This window comes from Phocoena phocoena, chromosome 11 (genome assembly GCF_963924675.1).
Source record: "Phocoena phocoena chromosome 11, mPhoPho1.1, whole genome shotgun sequence".
In the NCBI taxonomy this organism is placed as follows: domain Eukaryota; kingdom Metazoa; phylum Chordata; class Mammalia; order Artiodactyla; family Phocoenidae; genus Phocoena; species Phocoena phocoena.
Window position 1 is genome coordinate 7,989,348 of NC_089229.1, and position 22,094 is coordinate 8,011,441.

Here is a 22,094-nt window from a genome sequence, read left to right on the forward strand (position 1 = left end):
GATGAGTCCCCCATCTTGCTTGTCTCCATCTTGTCTTATGGAGAGAAGTGGAGAAAAATGAGGCTGTCCAAGTTTTCTGAAGTCTTCAGTGTTGCAGTAGGTGTGAAGTGCGACTGGCCAGGTCCCGAGAACGTAGCGGAAGTCGAAGCTGACCCATCCCGTACTGAATTTCGGCCCGACCCACCGCTCCGCGTGGTAGGGACAGCACCGTGCTGCCCCGCCCCGCGCAAGGCCCGGGGACCAATCAGAGCCAAGGGGCGTTCCCAGTCCCGTCTTTCCCTCTTCCTTCCCCTGCGGCCTACGGCCGAGAGACTGGGCGGGCGCCCTGCGACCCGGAAGTAGTTCTGGAGGAGGTGGGCCTGAGGGGTTGGAGTTGGTGACGTTGCCGCCCGGGGCTCAGGTGCTCGTTACCGCCTGTTTGCGGCTCCTGCGAGAAAACTGTGGCCAGGTCTGCGGGAACCGCACCTATGGCTTCCGTGCTGTCCTACGAAAGCCTGGTACACGCCGTGGCGGGAGCCGTGGTGAGGCGGGATCTTTATGCCCGGGCCACTGCGGGGTGTGGGGCTTTTCTGGGGCCAGACCGGGATATGGCTGGGGGGTGGGGATGAGAAGCAGATCGTATCGTGACTGGAACATAGAGGAATGGAGCATAGGCGAAATGTTGCTGGAAGAATTTGGGGCGAGGCCCGACACTCACCCTCCGCCCCTGGCTACCGCTTTGACCTCTTACAGAATATCTGGGATGTAGGCAGCGGTGATCCCACACCGCCACAGGGAGTCAGGAAGATCATTGCCGTTTTCTTTGCCTTCTGAAATTTAAAGGGCAGTCGTCCCCCTAAACCCACCCCACCGCACGCCCAAACTTTGTCTGACTGGGCCAGAGGAAAACCTAGGTGTGAAGCTGTGTTGCTGAATCACATTCTTAACTACAGCCTATTTTCACACACTTGCTGCAGACAAGTGGCAGTACCTAGCAGGGATATCTCTGGCCAATATCATTGGCAGGAGAAGATACTTTTTTTTTTAAATTAAATCAAGATTAGAGTCGCTGTCTACCACATATGTGGTTTACTCTGAGGAATGTGCTTGGTGCTTGGGCTTCTGGATTTCTCGCTTCCATTTGACACCACTCCCTTTTCCTTGAAACTTTTCACTCTTGGTTTGAGTAACTTCCTCTGTGGTTCTCGTCCTGTCTCTCTGCCTGCCCTTTCTCACATCCTTCTCTAGCTGTCAACACGCACGTGGAGTCACTGGGACTTCAGAGGAATATCACTGACTGAGTCCTCTTCTCCTAGGCCCCCAAAAGTGCACTGAGAGCTCATGTTCTGTGTAGGCTAATGGGAGTTGAACCCCAACTCGTCACTTGTTAGATGGGTGGCCTGTAAACCTCACTTTCCTAATCTGTAAAGTAGGGGTATTGACACCTACCTCACAGAGTTGTTACGTGAATTAGATGACACAATAGTTCATGGAAGTGCCTGATTCAGGAGTCCTGGTTCATTCAGTTAGATCAAGCTTTCAGCCAGTGTAAAGGCACTGAAATGGAAGTTTGTTTGATGTGCTCTAGGATAGGCATTGGAGGCCTGTGTGTCTGGCGTGGAGGGAACAAAGAGGCAAAATGGTTTCAGGAGACCAAATTGTGTAAGAATTTTAACTCTGAGTGTGAAAGACAGCTAACTAGCTATTAGAGCAAGTTCTTTTGAGCATGTAGCAACTTGCAGATGTACATTTTAAACGTGATCACCCTGGCTGCTCTGTTGAGAGTAGACTGTACGGGAGCAAGCGTGGAAGCAGGGAAACTGTCAAGGGACTAAGATGGTAGCAGTGAGGTTGTGAGAAGTGATCATGAACCTGGAATATATTTTGAGATAGAGCCACCAGGGTTTGATGGTAGATTGGATGTTGGGTGTAACACGATGTGAGTTGGTTGACTCCCAAGAGTTTGGGTCTTGAGCAACTGGAAGGATGATATTCCCATTTACTGAGATGGTGAAGACTGTAAAGGAGCAGCTTTTGGGGGAAAGATGAGAATGGTTTTGGATTTTGACTAGTTACGTTTGAAATGCCTAAGAATAGTCATGAGACTAGATGAGCTAACAAATGAGTGTGGACTGAGAGAAAAGTCTCAAAGATTTAGCCTTGAAACATGCCAACATTAAGAGGTTGGGGAAATGAGAGCACCAGCAAAGGAGACTAAGGAAGGGCCACTAGGGTAGGATGAAAACTAAGAGAATGTGGTGTTCTGAGAGTCGCATGGAGAAGGGTGTAGACCAACTAGGTCAGGTGCTGCTGGTGAGTCAGATAAGATGAGGACTGAGAATTAACCATTAGATTTATCAACATGATAAATCCAGTGGTTAATTGAGAGGACTTGTTTTGGTGTATTAGGGGGGAGAATAGTGCAACAAAGAGAAAATGGGAAGATGGGAAATGTTTGTTCTCCTTTCTCTCAGTAAATGCCATTCATTCAACATCTTTACTGAGTGCTTTTTACGTGCTATGCACTGTTCTAGATGCTAGAAGTATAGTGGAGAACAAAGTCTTTTTCTTCATGAAGTTTGCATTTCAATGGAGAAGTCAGACAATAATTGAGTAAATCAAAAAAGTAATTTTAGATAGTTTTAAGTTTTATGAAAGAAAATAAGTGTTGGCAAACTTTTTCTTTAAGGAGGCAGATGGTAAATATATAGGTGTATCGTCTCTGGTGAAGCTGTTCAACCCTGCCACGATAGTTTGAAAGCAGCCATTGACAATAAGTAAATGAATGGGCAGAGCTGTGTTCCAATAAAATCTTATTTATGAAACCAGTCAGTGCATCAAGCTGGCCCTTGGTCTTAGTTTTCTGAGCCCTGCTATAGACAGTGATTGGGGGTAGAGGTGATACTATCTCTATTTAACCTGCAGAGACATTTCTATTTTTTTTCTCTCCTTGTTGCCTATTTTTCTCTTGTTAAAAGTTCTGCTTGAAATTATGCACCCTGAATTTGCAGTGGTTTTTCTTTCTCCCATAAGCTATGTTAGATTATCTAATAGATATACTTTTGTAAAAATAATTTTTTTTTCTCTTGCTTCCCTCGGGGCAGTACTGTTCCTGGCACATGTCTAAATGAGAAATTGCATTGTGTTTTGTTATTCTTTTGAATTTTCATGCCAAAGAGTGGTTCTCAAACTCTTTTTGTAACTTTTTGAGTTAAGGATACACCACACAACATGGACCCTGCTTTCTTCTGGTTGCTACCAAAGGAAAACAATTTCACCACAAAATGTTACTACATTTGATGAGACATTTGACGAGAAAAATGGCATTGCTTTTAATGGTATAGTACTGTGGTAATGAATGGCTCATGTTTAATTAAATGCCTTTGCCATGATGTTCAACCAAAGCTTTGAGATGATCCAGGAGAGCATAGTAGTTAAGAGCATTTGAATGCCTGACTGGAGCTAGGCAGCCTGGGTCGGAATCCTGACATAAACGTCAGGATTTGGTATAAACTCCAGAGTTGCCTGGAGTAATTAGTTGTGGCTTCTCCCCAAAAGATTGTTGGGTCATTGTTTAAGATGTTGATTTACAACCTTTTTTTTTTTTTTTTTGCGGTACGCGGGCCTCTCACTGTTGTGGCCTCTCCCCGTTGCGGAGCACAGGCTCCGGACGCGCAGGCCCAGCGGCCATGGCTCACGGGCCCAGCCGCTCTGCGGCATGTGGGATCTTCCCGGACCGGGGCACGAACCCGTTTCCCCTGCATCAGCAGGCGGACTCTCAACCACTGCGCCACCAGGGAAGCCCCTACAACCTTTTTGAGTTGACATGTTTCATGTTTGCTTATTCATTTCTTTCCAGGTTCTACACTTTCTCACCCCAAGTGTGGTGTTATGTGTGCACACACACACAAACACACACACACTTTAAAAATTAAAATAGATTAGTGATTTTGAGTGTTTTATGCTTCACTTTGGTATAAGTGCAGATAATCTCAAGTATTTGAAAATCAGAATTGTGCTGTTCCAGGAGAATGCTTTATCTCCAGTTGATGACTATTGTCTGATACAGTTAATGGCCTCGCATGTAAATACTTCTCAAAATTTTGAGTATAATTAGGTTTATAATTTTATATGTTTGGTTCTCAGATTAGCTTCCAAAGATAGATTTTATTTGTAGAAGTGTACATTTGTAATTAAAAGAGATTTTATTAGTCTAGAATTTGAAAAGTGAGATTGGTTGGAATTGTCTAGGGGGTTTAGATGCCAAAACAGACTTTGGAATTGTAATGATAATTATTAATCAGTAACTTTCAGGGGTCTTCTTTTTTCCCTATTGTTTATTTTTAAATTGTTTTTTAAATTTTAATTGCATAATTTGTTTTAAAAGAATTACATTTCATTGAATAAATGCTGACCATTAAAAAATTCAAGTCATACAGAAATATGAAAGAGTTCTTTCTCCTTCCACTCTACCTATTATTGTGCTGTGACTCAAATCCCAGACATACCTCTCCTTAGAACTGTGTAAGAAGGCTTATTCAGAGCACTTTTCTCCAGTTGGTATCAAAAGAGAAAATTAGGCCCAACTATCTGACTCTGTAGCTCATACTCATACACTTAACATTACAGTGGACTTTCTACCATATAGACTCACTACCTGCCTTTTAGAAGTAGAAACCAAGTAGAACTTGTTGATTTTCTGTACAAGGCCTTCTGGATATAAAGGTTATCAGTGGAAAAGTCCCTGTCCTCAGGAAGCTCTTCTTAGGTGTATAGTGGTGGTGTGGATAAGACCCCTGGTGGTACCTAGGAAGAAGTGGTGGGCTGCCCCTGTGAAGATAATGGGAAGCCCCCAAGGTTGACATATTACCAAGACTGTGCACAGTGGGAAGAGGTAAAGAAAATCAGGAAAAGGGAATGTTGCTGTGTGGCCCAAAACATCAGATATCCACTATATCACGTTGTTAAAAAGACTTGAGGGCTTCCCTGGTGGCGCGGTGGTTGAGAGTCCGCCTGCCGATGCAGGGGACACGGGTTCGTGCCCTGGTCCGGGAGGATCCCACATGCCGCGGAGTGGCTGGGCCTGTGGGCCATGGCCGCTGAGCCTGCGCGTCCGGAGCCTGTGCTCTGCAACGGGAGGGGCCACAGCAGTGAGAGGCCCGCGTACCGCAAAAAAAAAAAAAAAAAAAAAAAGACTTGAAAAATCATTTGCTTTTTAGTATAAAATATTCTATCATATGGGTATCCCATAATTTATGGACATTTGCGTTGTTTCTAGCTTTTCACTGTGGTAAATATTTAGTATAGATGTTAATGTGACCTCCCAGCACCCCATTATGAAGAAACTATGGGATTGCTTGGTTAAGTGACTTTCCTAATGTTACTCATTGATTTATAGATTAGAAACAAAAACCTAATTTTTCAGATTCAGTTTAGTTAACTCTGATTCTAATTTGTTAAATGCCAACAACCTCACAGGGTTCTGTGAATATTAATAAAATAACTTAATTAAAACAGCTTTTATACTATCTGACACATAATAGGGGCCCAATAAGTGAAAGCCATTAATATTTTTGTCCACAACTATATTTTCTAATTTTCTATGCATCCTAACTTGTTTGAGTTAGTTAATTTAATATTAGATTTAATAATAATATTTAGTACTTATAGAATTCCCTATCTTCTCACATCTGTTAACAACTTTGATAGGTAGGCAGTATAACAAGTGGTTAAAAGTATGGCCTCTGAAACCAGACTGCCTGAGTTCAAATCCCAGCTTTGCCACTTATCACATGTGTGACCTTGGGCATGTCTCTCAATCTCTCTTGCCTCAGTTTCCTCATCTATAAACTGGGGAAGATAATAGTACTCACTTCATAGGGTTGTTTCCGAGGCTCTTAGACAAGTATCTTTATTCTCATACAGAGACAAGAAAATGGAAACAGGTATGTTAAGTGTTTTTGCCAAGATTACCAGTAAGTTATTTGGTCATAGGCCTGGGGCAAGAACCCAGGTCTCCCTTCTCTGCTACTCTTCTGTTGCTATGCCTAGCTGCCTGTTCCTTCATACTTCTTGTCTCTTTTCCCCATCCCTTTGTTTAATTCAAAACTAGCCCCTGAATATCTTTAGATTTTCAGAAAAAAGTGACATTAAATATTACATATATACATGTATAATCAAACTGGAGGCATTTGGACATTAATTGTTCATCAGGAGCACTTTAAACCACATATCTAACAATTTAAATGTTAAGTTCTTTTTGGAAGGGTTTTCTTTTCCACAGCTGGCTCATCCAGACCCATAGTTTGAATCTAGTCAGATTCTCATAGAATTAACTTAGGTTAGTATACATCTGAGGGCGTTGTATTACTTTGGTTTAGAAACCTTAAAAGGAGGTAATTAGAAAAAGTCTTCATTGTCTTTACTTCCTTGCTGTTTTATTTCATTTAGGCTTCCACTAAATTATGATTGAATTCTTATATAGCTTTTAATCTTTAGGACTTCTTTGCCTCACTACTCATCATCCAAAATATATCTTGATATCTTGATAAACTTTTTTTCAAGACTTAGTTTTTTAGAGCAATTTTAGGTTCACAGCAAAATTGAGAGGAAGGTACAGAGATTTCCCGTGTATCCTCTGGGCACCCCCAGCACCCCCCTCCGGCCAATGCACAGCCTCCCTCATTATCAGTATCCCCCACCAGAGTGGTACGTTTGTTACAAATGATGAACCTACATTGGAACATCATAATCACCCAAAGTCCATAGTTTATATTGGGATTCATTCTTGGTATTGTACATTCTGTGGGTTTGGATAAATTTTATAATGACATGTATCCACAATTACATTATTATATGGACTATTTTCACTGCCCTAAAAATCCTCTGTGCTCTGCCTGTTCATCTCCCCCCCTCACCCCAATAAACTTTTTAGCTAATAGGGTCATTTCAGTTCAGTTCTCTTCATCTTAAAGGTTCTTATGTAGTCTTGATTGGAATTATTTTTCTAACTTTAATTTGCTTTGTGCCTGAGTAGTCTATGACTTAATTTTTTTTATTGAAGTAGAGTTGGTTTACAATGCTGTGCCAATCTCTGCTGTACAGCAGAGTGACTCAGTTATACACATAGAGACGTTCTTTTTGAAATATTCCTTTCCATTATGGTCTATCCCAGGAGACTGCATATAGTTTGCTGTGCTATACAGTAGCACCTTGTAGTTTATCCATTCTAAATGTAATAGTTTGCATCTACCAACCCCAAATTCCCAGCCCATCCCTTTCCCTTCCCTGCTCCCCCTTGGCAACCACAAATCTGTTCTCTGTGTTTGTGAGTCTGTTTCTGTTTTGTAGATAAGTTCATTTGTGCCATATTTTAGATTCCACATATAAGAGCTCTCATATGGTATTTATATGACTTAATCTTTTTAAAGGAACAAATATGGTAGAATAGCTGAAAAAGGGATTTGGAGTAAGACATAACTATCTGTGTCATCTTGGGTCATTTATGTTTTCTTTCTGAACCTGAGTTTTCTGAGCTATAAAATGAAAGCAATAACACTTTACTTACTGGGTTCTCTTGAGAAGCAAATGTGGTAACACTTGTGGAGTACCTATTACAATACCTGTAATAGTGTAGTAAGGCCATAATCATTCGTTTCTTTTTCAGAGATTTTTTTTTTTTTTTTTGCGGTACCCGGGCCTCTCACTGTTGTGGCCTCTCCCGTTGCGGAGCACAGGCTCCGGACGCACAGGTTCAGTGGCCATGGCTCACAGGCCCAGCCGCTCCATGGCATGTGGGATCTTCCCGAACCGGGGCACGAACCCGTGTCCCCTGCATCGGCGGGCAGACTCTCACCCACTGTGCCACCAGGAAAGCCCCTCAGAGATATTCTTGAAAATACAGTATTTGCACCCAATTTTAGAAATTCAGTGGAATTGAAATTTTCTCTCATCTTGTATAGTCAACTGTATCCATTCACTTGTAACAGATGATCTCGGCTTTTGCTCTAGATAAAATAGAGGCTACTTGGGATGAGCTTTCTAACGTTTCTGTTTTTTCTATTACAGAATCAACTGCAATTGTACCCAGTATTTCCTACATTGTGCTTATCTCAGGAAAAACAGATGTGGCTGGTCTCTGCTATCTTGATTGGGCCCCCCCTTCCCCCCCGCCCAACTTACACTACCCACAGTTATCTTTTGGGACTTTGCTCCATTCATTTTCACTTCTTTCCTATAGCTTTAATCTTTTTCCATTGTTTTTCCCTTCAGCCCTGACCTGTAACAAAACCATACCAATCGGGTCTACACACTGCCTTCTTAGGTGCCGCTCATTCTCCTTCCCTTTATGCTAAGTTTATTTAATGACTATCTGTACTTCCTGCCTCTCCTCCTCATCCTACTCTGATTGCTGGAACTGCTCTTCCATAGGCTATCACTGACTTTCTGCTGACTTAGTCTGCTGACTCTTTTTCCATTCTTATTTGATTCGACTTCTTTGTAGTATTTTACACTGTTGACCCTCCTGCCTTCTTGAAGCTCCTTCTGAAAGAGCAGTTATTATTTTTTTTAAAAAATTAATTTATTTATTTATTTTTGGCTGCATTGGGTCTTCGTTGCTGCGCATAGGCTTTCTCCAGTTGTGACGAGCGGGGGCTACTCTTTGTTGCGGTGTGCGGGCTTCTCACTGTGGTGGCTTCTTGTTGTGGAGCACGGCCTCTAGGTGCGTGGGCTTCAGTAGTTGTGACACATGTGCTCAGTAGTTGTGGCTCACGGGCTCTAGAGCGCAGGCTCAGTAGTTGTGGCTCACAGGCTCTAGAGCGCAGGCTCATTAGTTGTGGCACACAGGCTTAGTTGCTCCGCGGCATGTGGGAATCTACCCGGACCAGGGCTCAAACCCGTGTCCCGTGCATTGGCAGGTGGATTCTTAACCAGTGTGCCACCAGGGAAGTCCCTTTATTTTTTACTAAATGACAGTTGCTCTTTTGGAAGGAGTGTAAGTAACCGTTGCTAATTTTAGGACCCTGATTAATATTGAGCCCCACTGCTAAAAAATGCTGTAAAAAGGATATATAGGAAGCAACATTTGTTGAATGCCAACTGTGTACTTGGAATGATGCTGGGTCTTTCCATAAGTTAATTCTCACTTCTCACAGCAACCTCCACATTTGTTATTGGTCCCCAAATTACAAATGGGAAGATTGAGGCATGGAGATTTGAAGTAATTTATTATACAATATGTACTGTAGCTGGGACCAGAACCCCAGTTTATTTTATTCCAGGGCCCATGCTTTTTCCGTTGGGCACTCAGGTGTGTTATCTATTAAGCCTTTTGTTTAATTTGTGTATCTTTGAATGGGTATGAGAGTTAGCTTGTTTGTTGTATCAGGGGAAAGACTTACATTAACTCTGATTAGGTGAATAACATTTTTGAATGTGAAAGCCACAATAAGTGGCTTTCATCTTTGGAATTTCATTAGCTCCAGATCTACCACTGACCGTGTATTTTAGTTGATTTCTTTTAAAAATAATCTTCTGTCCAGTAATGCCATATACTCCATCAGGAGAAGCTGTACACTGATTTCAGTTGTGCTCCTGTGACTCAACCACCATTTCTGGACTCCTCTGGAAATTGACTTTGGAACTAGCATTGCATTTTTTTGGATTATTTTTCATCCTTCAAGGGTGAAGTAGCATTTTGGGAATGGTTGAATTTGGTTAGTAGGCCATCATTGTTCGTACTTAAAGGGCGTGATACTCTGCTTCTATATTTATGTGTGTCCCTGTCTGTCATTCCCATAAGATGGCACACGCTCACAGAACCAAGCCTTGACCAAGTTTGCCCTACTGCTTCCTTCTGACTTTGTGGTGTTGGGTGCTTCAGTTCAGTGTGTCTGTGTCAGCCAGATTAAAAGGTAGACTGAAAAAAAAAAAAGGTGGACTGGATATTTATTGACTGCATATTTATTTGGCTGCACTGGGTCGTAGTTGCAGCTCGCGGGATCTTCGTTGCTGGTGCAGGATCTTTTAGTTGTGGCATGCAGGATCTTTTAGTTGTGGCATGCGGGATCTTTTAGTTCTGACATGTAGGATCGAGCTCCCTGACCAGGGATCGAATCCCGGCCCCCTGCATTGGGAGCATGGAGTCCTAGCCATTGGACCACCAGTGAAGTCCCTGATTCTTTCTTTTATAGTTCTTTTTTAGTTCTTCTGGTAGATATCCCTTCTCCGTTTTCCTAGCCACCACTCAAAGTGATTCAAGGCCTTAGTATTTTAAGTCAGATGTACTTTGGTAAAGCAGTGTTTGTATTTGTGCTCTGGTCTTTCAGGTTGAAAGCTTTTTTTTTTTTGGGTATGCGGGCCTCTCACTGCTGTGGCCTCTCCCGTTGTGGAGCACAGGCTCTGGACGCACAGGCTCAGCAGCCATGGCTCACGGGCCCAGCCGCTCCGTGGCACGTGGGATCCTCCCGGACCGGGACACGAACCCGTGTCCCCTGCATCGGCAGGCGGACTCTCAACCACTGCGCCACCAGGGAAACCCTCAGGTTGAAAACTTTTTTTTTTTTTTTTTTTTTTTTGCTGTGCGCGGGCCTCTCACTGTTGTGGCCTCTCCTGTTGTGGAGCACAGGCTCCGGAAGCACAAGCCCAGCGGCCATGGCTCACGGGCCCAGCCGCTCCGCGGCATGTGGGATCCTCCCAGACCGGGGCACGAACCTGTGTCCCCTGCATCGGCAGGCGGACTCTCAACCACTGCGCCACCAGGGAAGCCCTGAAAACTTTTAAGGTTACTTGGATGGCTCCCTAAAAGGCCTTTGGTGTGTCTTTTAATCAGACACTTGTGTACAAAGGGCCTAATTTAAGATTTCTGGGGTTTTTTTCTCCCTGATTTTGTCATTTTCCTAATTTTCACATCCAGGTGAAATGGTAGCTATTTTATGTTTGTTCTGATTGCTTTTGTTTACTATTTGTTTCACTACAAAATTTTATAAATTTTTGGAGGCAGGGTGATTAAGTTAAGAATAAATTTCTTAGTTCACTTGTTAAATATCCAAGGAACATAGAAGAGAGGTGGTAGATGCTATGGGGTAATAGATTCAAAATGTGAATATGTTGCCAACCTGCCCGTATACAATCTTATGAAATAAGAACAAAATAGAATAAATAGCAAAGGAATAAACACACTCACAAATATTTTTAAATATTTATTTGCTAAGACTAGCAACAGTCCATTGTAAAATACCTAAAATGGGATTCCTGTTTCTAAGGAGCTTATCAAACTTTCTCCTGAAAACTTCCCTTTATAATTTAAAAAGATCTGTATAAAATATTTTTTAAAAAACAGTTACTTATTTTTTCTTAATTAATTAACTTTTGGCTGTTTTGGGTCTTCGTTTCTGTGCGAGGGCTTTCTCTAGTTGTGGCAAGCGGGGGCCACTCTTGATCGCAGTGCGCGGGCTCTCACCATCGCGGCTTCTCTTGTTGCGGAGCACAGGCTCCAGACACGCAGGCTCAGTAGTTGTGGCTCACGGGCTTAGTTGCTCCGCGGCATGTGGGATCTTCCCAGACCAGGGCTCGAACCCGTGTCCCCTGCATTAGCAGGCAGATTCTCAACCACTACGCCACCAGGGAAGCCCAAAACAGTTATTTCTTAAAAGCATTAATAAGGTGACAGGAAGGTAAGGAACTTTTAGAACTAGAGAATGAGTGAAGTCAGGACCCAGAGTCACGGAGAGCAGTCTTTGCCCTGTAGGAATTGCTTAGCCAGGTAGACACAAGCTTTAGATTTGTAGCTTACAGAGATACAGGGAAGAAAAGAAAGAGTCCATTCTGTCCAAGATAAGTCCAGTGGGGATCACCGAATAAACCTGAAATCCCAAAGGAATGCGCTATAAAGGTAAATAGGAAATAAACTTACTCCTCCCCAGGAAAATCGGCTGGCTCCAACCTTGGCACTAATTTGAGAGAGGAAATCACCACTGACATTTTGAAGCCACAGGTCCTCCCTTAGGTTGCAGCCTGAATTCTCACTATTTGATTGGAAAACCTAAAGTGAGTAACTTAGAGCGATTCCAGGTTGGTGGGTCCCCAGAGTGCCTGGCAGAAATCCTTTCCAGAGGTACTTACCTTTATCAGGTCTAAAAAAAAGCCCAAAAATAAAATTTTAAGGGAAATGAGCAGCTCAATCCAAACTAACCAAACTAACAGAGAAACAAGGCAATGTGAACAAGTACAGTAGACAGGAGCAACAATCAGAAAATGGACTTCTCAGTCACAATCTAAAAAGCTATTTAGTCTGTATAAAAATTAAAAGGCTAGAAAATATGTGCAAAGAACAAGAAACTAACATTGGCCAAGCAGATTTGAAAATTAACCATGTAGAATATTTAGAAATAGAAAGTAAAATAATTGAAATTTAAAAATTGATTGTGTGATAGTCATGGGAACACTAAATATTGATTTAAGCAAAAATCAAAACTCTTAGAGGGCTGGCAGAAGAAGCAGAGGGGAATATGAGAGCTAAATTCTTACCCTCCGTAATAGAAGGTGAATAATGTCTAAAATAGATTAATCAAAAGATACCAGGATATTTTAAAGTTATATGGAGATGTGTAAATTACAAAAGATACAGCTAAAAGAAAATACTTTCCTCTGGGGAGGAAGATTGTATAAAATGGGCAGGAACTACTTATTTTGTCATTTATATTACATGACTTTTTAAAGTATATGCATGCTCTGCTTTGATCAAATAAACATTTAAAATTAAAATATTTAATGCATAGCTATGAATTGATCATTGTTGAAGCTGAGTATTGGGTTCAAATTCAAGCGTTTTTATACCATATTAGACACAGCTGAAAGTAGAATTAGTGAGCTAAAGGATAATTTAGCTGAAACCTGATTCTCACTTGCAATGATTGTAGTCAGGAAACTGGAATGTTTTCTACATTTTGCTGAGAGAAAATGACATCCTACCTAGAATGCTATGTCCAGTGAAAAGTTTAAAAACATACACGAAATAGAGATATTTTCAGATCATCAAAAGCAGTTTGCCACTAGCAAGATCCTCACTTGGAGAAATTCTAAACCTAATGAATATTTTTAGAATTGATAAGTTAGGAATATATGTTGTAATTACTAGATAGCTTGTAAAAGAATTAGGAACTATAACTTAAAATTTATTGGAAACTCTAGTCAAATAAGAAAGCAGTAAAGGGCAGAAAAAGCAACATAGAGCATGTATGACACATAGCACAAAATAAGATGACAACTGGGAATTCCCTGGTAGTCCAGTGGTTAGGACACTGAGCTTTCACTGCTGTGGCCTGGGTTTGATCCCTGATCGGGGAACTAAGATCCCACAAGCCACATGGCATGGCTATAAAAAAGATGACAACTATAAATCCAAATAAATGTTAATGAACTAAGTGTTTCAGTTAAAAGAAATTGTGCTAGATTGGTTTTCAAAAGATATGTCTTTTATAAAAGATATGTCTAAAGAAAAGGATACAGAAAGTTTGAAAGTAAAAATGTGAGAAAAGACATGCTAGACAAATACTAAGCCAAAACTGTTAACATCAGACAAAATAGACTTTACAGTAATGTCACTACTAGAGATCAAGAGAATGACATCATAGAGAAAAAGGCTCAGTGTGTCAGGAAAATAAAGGAGTTTTAAGTTTGTGTTCATCTAATAATATAGTCTCAATATCTTTAAAGCAAAAATTAATAAAACTTTAAGAGGAAGTATCCAACCCGTCATCGAAGTGGTAGATTTTAATATATCCTTCAGTAATTGGTAGAACAAGAAAGGAGGGAAAAAATATAGAAGATTGAATATGTATTTAACAAACGACCTAATAGATACATACAGAACATTGTACCCAACAACTGCAAAATACACATTATTTTCAAGCCAAACATGGAAAAGTTATGAAAACTGACGATTTACTGGGCTGTAAAGCAAAACTTAAATTTTGAAGAAGTTTTAAAATAGTACAGAATGCTTGAAACAGTGCAATTAAGCTAGCAACCAGTAACAAGGTAACTTTAGAATATAAATATATATATATATACATATATATATAAAACATATGTTTGAGCATTAAACACATTACTGAATGATCTATGGGTTAAAGAAGAAGAAATCATAATGGAAATAAGAATGCATTTAAAACTGAGTGATAACACAGATGGTGCATACTACAACTTGTAGCTTACTGAAAATAAGTCATCACTGAAAAAAATTAAAATACCTAAGTAAGTGGGAAGGCATCCTCTGAATAAGTGGATTGGAGGCCAAGATTGTTAAGATGGCAATACTCCCTAAAAGGATCTACAGATTCAGTGTACTCCCTATTAAAATACCAATTTGCTTTCTTGCAGAAATTGATAAGATGGTCCTGAAGCATATATGAAAATGCAAGGGATCCAGAATAGCCAAAAAAATCTTGAAAAAAAAAGTTGGAGGACTCATACTTCCCAATTTCAAAACTTAGTACAGAGCTACAGTAATCAAGAGACTGGTACTGGCATAAGGATAGACAGGTAGATCAACAACAGAATTGAGAGTCCAAAAAATAAACCTACAAATTTGTGTTCAAGGATGCCAAGGAACATCAATGGGGAAAGAACAGTCTCCAATAAATTGTGCAGGGACAACTGGACATCCACATGCAACAAAATGAAGTTGGACCCCTACTTCCCATCATACACAAAAATTTACTCAAAATGAGCCACAGACCTAAATGTAAGAACTAAAACTACAAAACTCTTAGATGAAAACATTGGCATAAATCTTTACGACCTTGGATTAGGCAGTGGTTTCTTAGATATAATGCCAAAAGCACAAGTAATAAAAGAAAAAAATATATAAATTGGACTTGATAAAAATTAAAACTTTTTGTGCTTCAGATACTATCAAGAAAGTGAAGACAACAGAATGGAGAATACATTTGTAAGTCATTTATCTGATACAGCGTCTGGTATCCAGAATATGTAAAGTCTGCTTACAACTCAATAATAGAAAGGCATATAGCCCAATTAAAAAATGCACAAGGGATATGAATAGACGTTTCTCCTGTGAAGTTATATGAGTGGCCAATAAACACATGAAAAAATGCTGGATGGCATTAGTTATCAGAGAACTGCAAATCATAACGACAATGAGATGCTATTTCACACCCACTAGGGTGGCTATAATCAAAAAGCACAGGTATGACAAATATTGAAAGGATATGGAGAAATTTGAAACCTTGTTTTGCTGGTGGGAATATAAAATTACGTAGTCACTGTGGAAAACAGTTTGGTAGTTCCTCAAAATGTCAAACATAGAACCATATGATCAATTCTCTCCACTCCTAGAGAACTGAAGACGTCCATATAAAAACTTGTTACAGGAATGTTCGTAGCAGCATTTTTCATAAAGCCAAAGAGTGGAAACAACCCAAATCCATCAACAGATGAGTGGATAAACAAAATGTGATATATCCATATAATAGAATATTTTTCAACCATAATATAGAACGAAGTTCTGATTTGATAACATAGATGAGTTTTTTTGTTTTTTGTATTTAGATATTTATTTATTTATTTGGCTGCACTGGGTCTTAGTTGAGACATGTGGGATCTTCGTTGGGATCCTTAGTTGAGGCATGTGGGCTCTTAGTTGTGGAATGTGGGATATAGTTCCCTGACCAGGGATCAAACCTGGGCCCCCTGCATTGGGAGCATGGAGTCTTAGTCACTGGACCACTAGGGAAGTCCCCGTGGATGAGCCTTGAAAGAAGCCAGCCACAAAAGATCATGTGTTATTTGGTTCCATTTACATGAAATGTGCAGAAGAGGCAAAATAGAGACAGAAAATAGATTAGTGGTTGCCAGGGTGTGGGAGGAAGAGAATGGAGAGTGACTGCTAATGGGTATGGATTTTCTTTTAAGGTGATAAAAATGTTCTGGAGGGGCTTCCCTGGTGGCGCAGTGGTTGAGAGTCCGCCTGCCGATGCAGGGGACACGGGTTCGTGCCCCGGTTCGGGAAGATCCCACATGCCGTGGAGCGGCTGGGCTCGTGGGCCATGGCCGCTGAGCCTGCGCGTCCGGAGCCTGTGCTCTGCAACGGATGTTCTGGAGTTGGTAGTGGTGAATGTTGTTCAACTTTGTGAATATATGAAAAACCACTGAGTTGTAAAGAAAGAAACTTGTCAGATACAGCTCAAGTACCTCGAGGGAAATGAGTAGCATTTAAATCAAGTTTGAAAAAGAACTTTCAAAACTAAACTGAACTGTACAATTTAAAATGGTTAATTTCAAAACTAAAACTAACACGTACTTATTGTTTACAAATAATAATTATACAGAGATGCATCACAAGAGAAATGGAAGCCACCTTTAATTCCTTCCTCTCCTTGTATAGTCCCTGTTAAGAATTTCTCGGATTTTGTGTGTGTGTGTGTGTGTGTTTGTATTGTGTATACTTTTACAATTAGAAGAGAAAAATGAAAAGTCACTTATATCTTGATTGCAAAAAGGTTGAGAACTTAGGTAGAACAGTGAACAGTAGAACTTGGAGTTGAAGAGGGCTGGGTTCTAACTCCGCCTCTGCCACTCTGGCTTTAGGCAGACCTCTTAACAACCCTGTCCAAGACTTCTCAGTTCACAGGGGAAGGGTCTGCACTGCTAGGTTATCTCTGAAGGCTTTTCCAGCTCCAGGTGCCAGTGCGGTGTAGGAATTCATTTGCTTTCCCAACACCAAATGGTTAAATGCCAGAAGGGGATGGTAGAATGTTGTGACTAAAAATGTTTGATTTTGGTGAGATACAAGAAGGTTGTTTCTCTGGAAATAGAGTCTTTTAAATTGTAATTGTTGTCAGCAATAGAACTCCCACTCAGATGGTTAGAATTCTGTGGGACTCAAAATAATGGGTTGATTGGTATGCCTCTCTGGCACAACAGTATTGTACCTTGTAGTTACCTTCTTACTAGTTTTTGCCTTCTAATTTTATATAACAGGCAGTCCTAGAGAAAAAAAACAACACTGAGTATTTATGAAAAGAGGAATTTAATTCAAATTGAATTAAACTGAATCATCTGAAAACTCATATGATTGTATAGCTTAGCATAAGACTTGCATGTATAATAAATATTTTCCTTCAGGTAACAGCTGCTTACGAAAATAGTCATCTGTGTGTTTGCTTGGTCAGGAGACAAATATAGCAAATCCCCAATGTACAGAATAGCTATGTTCTAAATTTACCTTTAGCATTTGCAATACACTTTCTTTTTTTTTTTTTTTTTTTTTTTTTTTTTTTTTTTTTTTGCGGTATGAGGGCCTCTCACCGTTGTGGCCTCTCCCGTTGCGGAGCACAGGCTCCAGACGCACAGGCCCAGCGGCCATGGCTCAGGGGCCCAGCCGCTCCGCGGCATGTGGGATCTTCCTGGACCGGGGCACGAACCCGTGTCCCCTGCATCGGCAGGCGGACTCTCAACCACTGCGCCACCAGGGAAGCCCTACACTTTCTCATAGATATTAAGTTTATTTGTAGGTGGATACAGTCATACATTTATTAACAAGTTCAGGGCTTATGCTATGCCAGGCTCTCTGCTGGGTTTCCAGACTAGTCCATAAAAAAAAAATTTTTTTTGACACATAAAGTAGGTCCCATATTACTATATTGCCTTTATTTTAAAGCTAATTTTTAGTTCTATATTAGTACATTTTTAAGTTTTAATTACAACACTTGTTAAGTATGGACTCTGGAGCCAGACGGACTATGTTCAAATACTGATTTTGCCACCTGCAAAGTGTATGACTTGAGAAAAGTTGCAAAACCTCTTAGTATCTTTTTCCTCATCTATAAAATGGAGAGAATAATAGTACTTACCTCATATGGTTGTTGTGAGGATTAAATTTTTTTTTTAAATTGAGAGGTAACTCACATAACAAAATTAACCATTTTAAATTGTACAGTTCAGTGGTATTTAGTCTGTTCACAATGTTGTGCAACCATTACCTCTATCTCATTACAAAGCGTTTTGAATAGATAAACAAAATGTTATATTATACATACAAGGGAATTTTACTCGGCGATAAAAAAGAAAGAAGAACTGATACACACTACAAAGTGGATAAGCTTTGAAAACACTGTGCCGAGTGAAAGAAGCCAGACACAAGAGGTCACATCTTGCACGATTGTTTTTATATGAGATGTCCAGAATATGTACATCTGTAGAGACAGAAAGCAGATTAGTGGCTGTCAGGGCTGAGTGGAGGGGGAAGTGGGGCATATGCCTGCTTAACAGGCACAGGGTTGTCTTCGGGGTGATGAAAATATTCTGGAACGTGATACAAGTGGTGGTTACGCAATATTATGAATGTACTTACTAAATGTCACTGAATGGTGTACTTTCAAGTTGTCGATTTTATGTTATGGGAATTCCACTTCAGTTAAAAAAATAGGGCTTCCCTGGTGGCGCAGTGGTTGGGAGTCCGCCTGCCAATGCAGGGGACGCGGGTTCGTGCCCCGGTCTGGGAGGATCCCACATGCCGCGGAGCGGCCGGGCCCGTGAGCCATGGCCAATGAGCCTGCGCGTCCAGAGCCTGTGCTCCACAATAGGAGAGGCCACAGCAGGAGGGGCCCGCATACCGCAAAAAAAAAAAAAAAAAAAATAATAATAATAATAACAAAGCCCCTTGATCACTTAGACTCGCAAAAAAAATCCTCTCAATGAACACCAACGAGGCTGCTTAACCCTATGGGTTTCTACTCTTCTTTGTGGCCCCAAGGAGGTTCAGTTAATCATTTAAAGGGTACGTGTTATATTTTATTTTAAAATTTTTTAAATATTTTATATTTTAGTTAACAGTTCTAGGTATTTTGTAGTGTGTGGTGTATGCCAGCATATTGCTGGCAGTGGAAACCCCCACTTCACCCTTACATCTTTACCTCTCACATTTAAACTTAGGTTTTTTGCCAAAACCTAGAATAAATTCATGTGTGTATGTGTATATCCTCTTCTTAAATAGGGTAAAACTAGTAAGCTTTTTATTTCCTTGCCACTGCGCGCCCCTCCCCCTGCCTGTACTTGTTTACTGCTGGCAGCTTCCAGGAATTGTGGTATAAAGGTGGCATGCGTTCTGGCAAGGTGTGACAGTGGCTAGGTCTCAGCGTTTCTGCTCACCTCAGGCAAGTTCAGGTTTCCATATTCACAGTCACTGCCTGGGATGGGGACTGCCTGGCTGTGGTTGTCACGGTACCAGCTAGTCAACCAGAAAGTCACGCCAGAGCTCCCTTCTGCTTCCCCCGGCTGGTCCCCACCATTTGTAGTAATCCTGTTTTATTAGTTTTCTATTGCTGTTGTAACAGGTTACCAGATTGAATGGTTTAAAACAACACAAGTTTAATATCTGTAGGTCAGAAGTCTGATGTACAGCTCACTGAGCTAAAATTAAGGTGTCAGCTGGGTCATGTTCCTTTCTGGAGGCCCTTAGGAGAAAATCCATTTCCTTTTTCTGGCTTCTAGAGGCTGCCCACATTCCTTGGCTAGTGGCCCCTTTGTCCATCTTAAAGCCAGCCGTGATGGGTTGAGTCCTCCATTGCCTCACTCCCACCTACTCTTCCACTTTTTATTTTATTTTTTTTGGCTGCGTTGGGTCTTGGTTGCTGTGCACGGGCTTTCTCTAGTTGCAGCGAGTGGGGGCTACTCTTCATGGCGGTGCGCGGGCTTCTCTTTGTGGTGGCTTCTCGTTGAAGGGCACGGGCTCTAGGTGTGTGGGCTCAGTAGTTGTGGCTCACGGGCTCAGTAATTGTGGCTCATGGGCTCTAGAGCGTAGGTTCCGTAGTTGTGCCGCACGGGCTTAGTTGCTCCACGGCATGTGGGATCTTCCCAGACCAGGGCTCGAACCCATGTCCCCTGCATTGGCAGGCGGATTCTTAACCACTGTGCCACCAGGGAAGACCTACTTTTCCACTTTTAAGGACCCTTATGATTACGTTGGGCCCACTCAGAAAATCCAGACTAAGCTCCCTATTTTAAGATCAGCCAATTAGCAACCTGCCATGTAATGTAACATGTTCACAAGTACTGTGGATTAGAATGTGTTCATCTTTCAGGGGGCCATTTTTCTGCCTGCCATAGCTATTGTCTGTGCATTTCGGTCTGTGATTTCTTCTTTCAGAACAGCCTCACTCTGCTATCCTTTTAATTTCTGGTCCACCATTCAGACCCCTTTTGTTTTTCTTTTTTTTTTTTTTTTTTTTATGCGTTACGCGGGCCTCTCACTGCTGTGGCCTCTCCCGTTGCGGGGGACAGGCTCCGGACGCGCAGGCTCAGCGGCCATGGCCCACGGGCCCAGCCGCTCCGCGGCATGTGGGATCTTCCCAGACCGGGGCACGAACCCGTGTCCCCTGCATCGGCAGGCGGACTCTCAACCACTGCGCCACCAGGGAAGCCCCCCTTTTGTTTTTCTACACAACACTTTTATATATAAATCTTCTCTTTCATTATTAGTGATTGGAATGGGGAGGAGGCAATGGTAGGTTTTCAGTTCACCATCTAGATCCAGTCTTTCCAGTACTAATACAATTTTAAGTGTTTTTTATTTTTACAGATTTGAGTTTTTTATGCTAGTCCTTGAGGAGGTAATAGATCTGTGAGCTCTTTGGACAGACTGTTCTCTTTATCTTGGTGTAAAATGTACTTTAAGATTTCAAGGTAGGTAGGGCAGGGTCTTCTAAGTTAGGAAACTTCAGGTGTCTATTTAAAGCTGACAGGGAAGAGGGATGGAGGTAATCCAATTGTTTGAAAAAGTAGTTTCCAGGCAGGACTTTTCTGCATAGGTGTGCTAGTACCACGTGATAGGAAGTAAAGGCCTTAATAACCTTGATAAGCGTTCTCCAGCTTTGCAGCCCCCATTTTTCTTGGAAATTGCCTGTAAGGTGAGCAAGGATGCCCGAAGAATAGATTTGTAGACTGTAAACCTTTACAAATCCAGTGTTTCTTGAAATATTAAGTATTATCTAGTTCTTACTAGGAAAGATCATTTATGTGGGAGCCATCTAAATTGTATAAATAACTGAAAGTAGAGTGAATTTAATAAACATTTATTTAAGAATCTGTGGTATACCACGAGATAAATGGATATTCTTACAATCCGGTGGAAGAGTTAGGTTTCACTGCAATATGAGTGCTCTAAGAGACATATAAACAAGTGCTGTGGGAACACAGAGGAACCTGATGGGTAGGGGTGGTAACATTTAATCTGAGTTTCGAAGAGTAACTAATAGGACAATACAGTGTTCTTCCTTGTCAAACAGGCTGATCTATTTAAATAGATAAGAGACCTAGCACATTTTTGTTCTTATCTATGAAGTTGACCTAGTTTCCCATTGTTATCATGATAAAAATATGTATGTTACTGTTATTCTATCAGTAGCTTAAAACTTGACCTTATGCCTGAGAATATATACCACTGGGCCTGCACTTAGGTTGAGAACCATAAACCCACCTGGAGATATCATGCATATAATTTTATCCCTAACTAATACTTGTGGTTTTTATCTGTCACAGGGCCTTATGAATGAAAAGACTGGTTGTTGGCTTCTTCTTTTTTTCCAGTGATAATTTTTGTCGTGTTATCTTGGATAAATTATTTATAGAATTTTTAGCAAAGATGTTGTCCCTCTTTTTTAAAACACAAGCAAACAGAACTGTTTTAAAGAACAATATGATTTTTAAACCCCTTTTACTTTGTGGTGAATATATTGATTAAGCAGAGAGTATAGAAATACATATCTGTTTGATCACTAGATTTTTTGGTTTCTGGGGGTATCAGAGGAGAGCATAGGAGCGGTAGCTGACCAGTAAAAGGTTAAAAATCCATTTACCTGCTGTCTTTGACATGTGTCCTAGGTTGTAAATCCCTAAGTTTGTCATCTCCAGGGACCCACTACAGTTTCTTTTTCAATATCAGAGAGAAAGAGATTTCTTCTGGAAAATTAAATATGTCTGTTCAAGTATATAACTACAGAAGTTTGAACACTAATGATCCCAATAGATAAAAATATTCTGTATATTTGTTCACTGAAAATTTCATCTGACCCATTGATAATAATGAACTTTTT

The 22,094-nt window shown here is 40.9% G+C and overlaps 1 protein-coding gene across 1 annotated transcript in view; it reads left to right on the plus strand.

Moving 5' to 3' along the window:
• Positions 1 to 360: 360 nt before the first annotated feature.
• SLC25A17 (solute carrier family 25 member 17) overlaps positions 361 to 22,094 on the plus strand; it is a 46,127-nt gene continuing 24,393 nt past the window's right edge. The window contains exon 1 of the mRNA XM_065887010.1: positions 361 to 521. Coding sequence (XP_065743082.1) covers positions 468 to 521 — 54 coding nt within the window. The 5' untranslated portion in view covers positions 361 to 467. The remainder of the gene's footprint in view (positions 522 to 22,094) is intronic.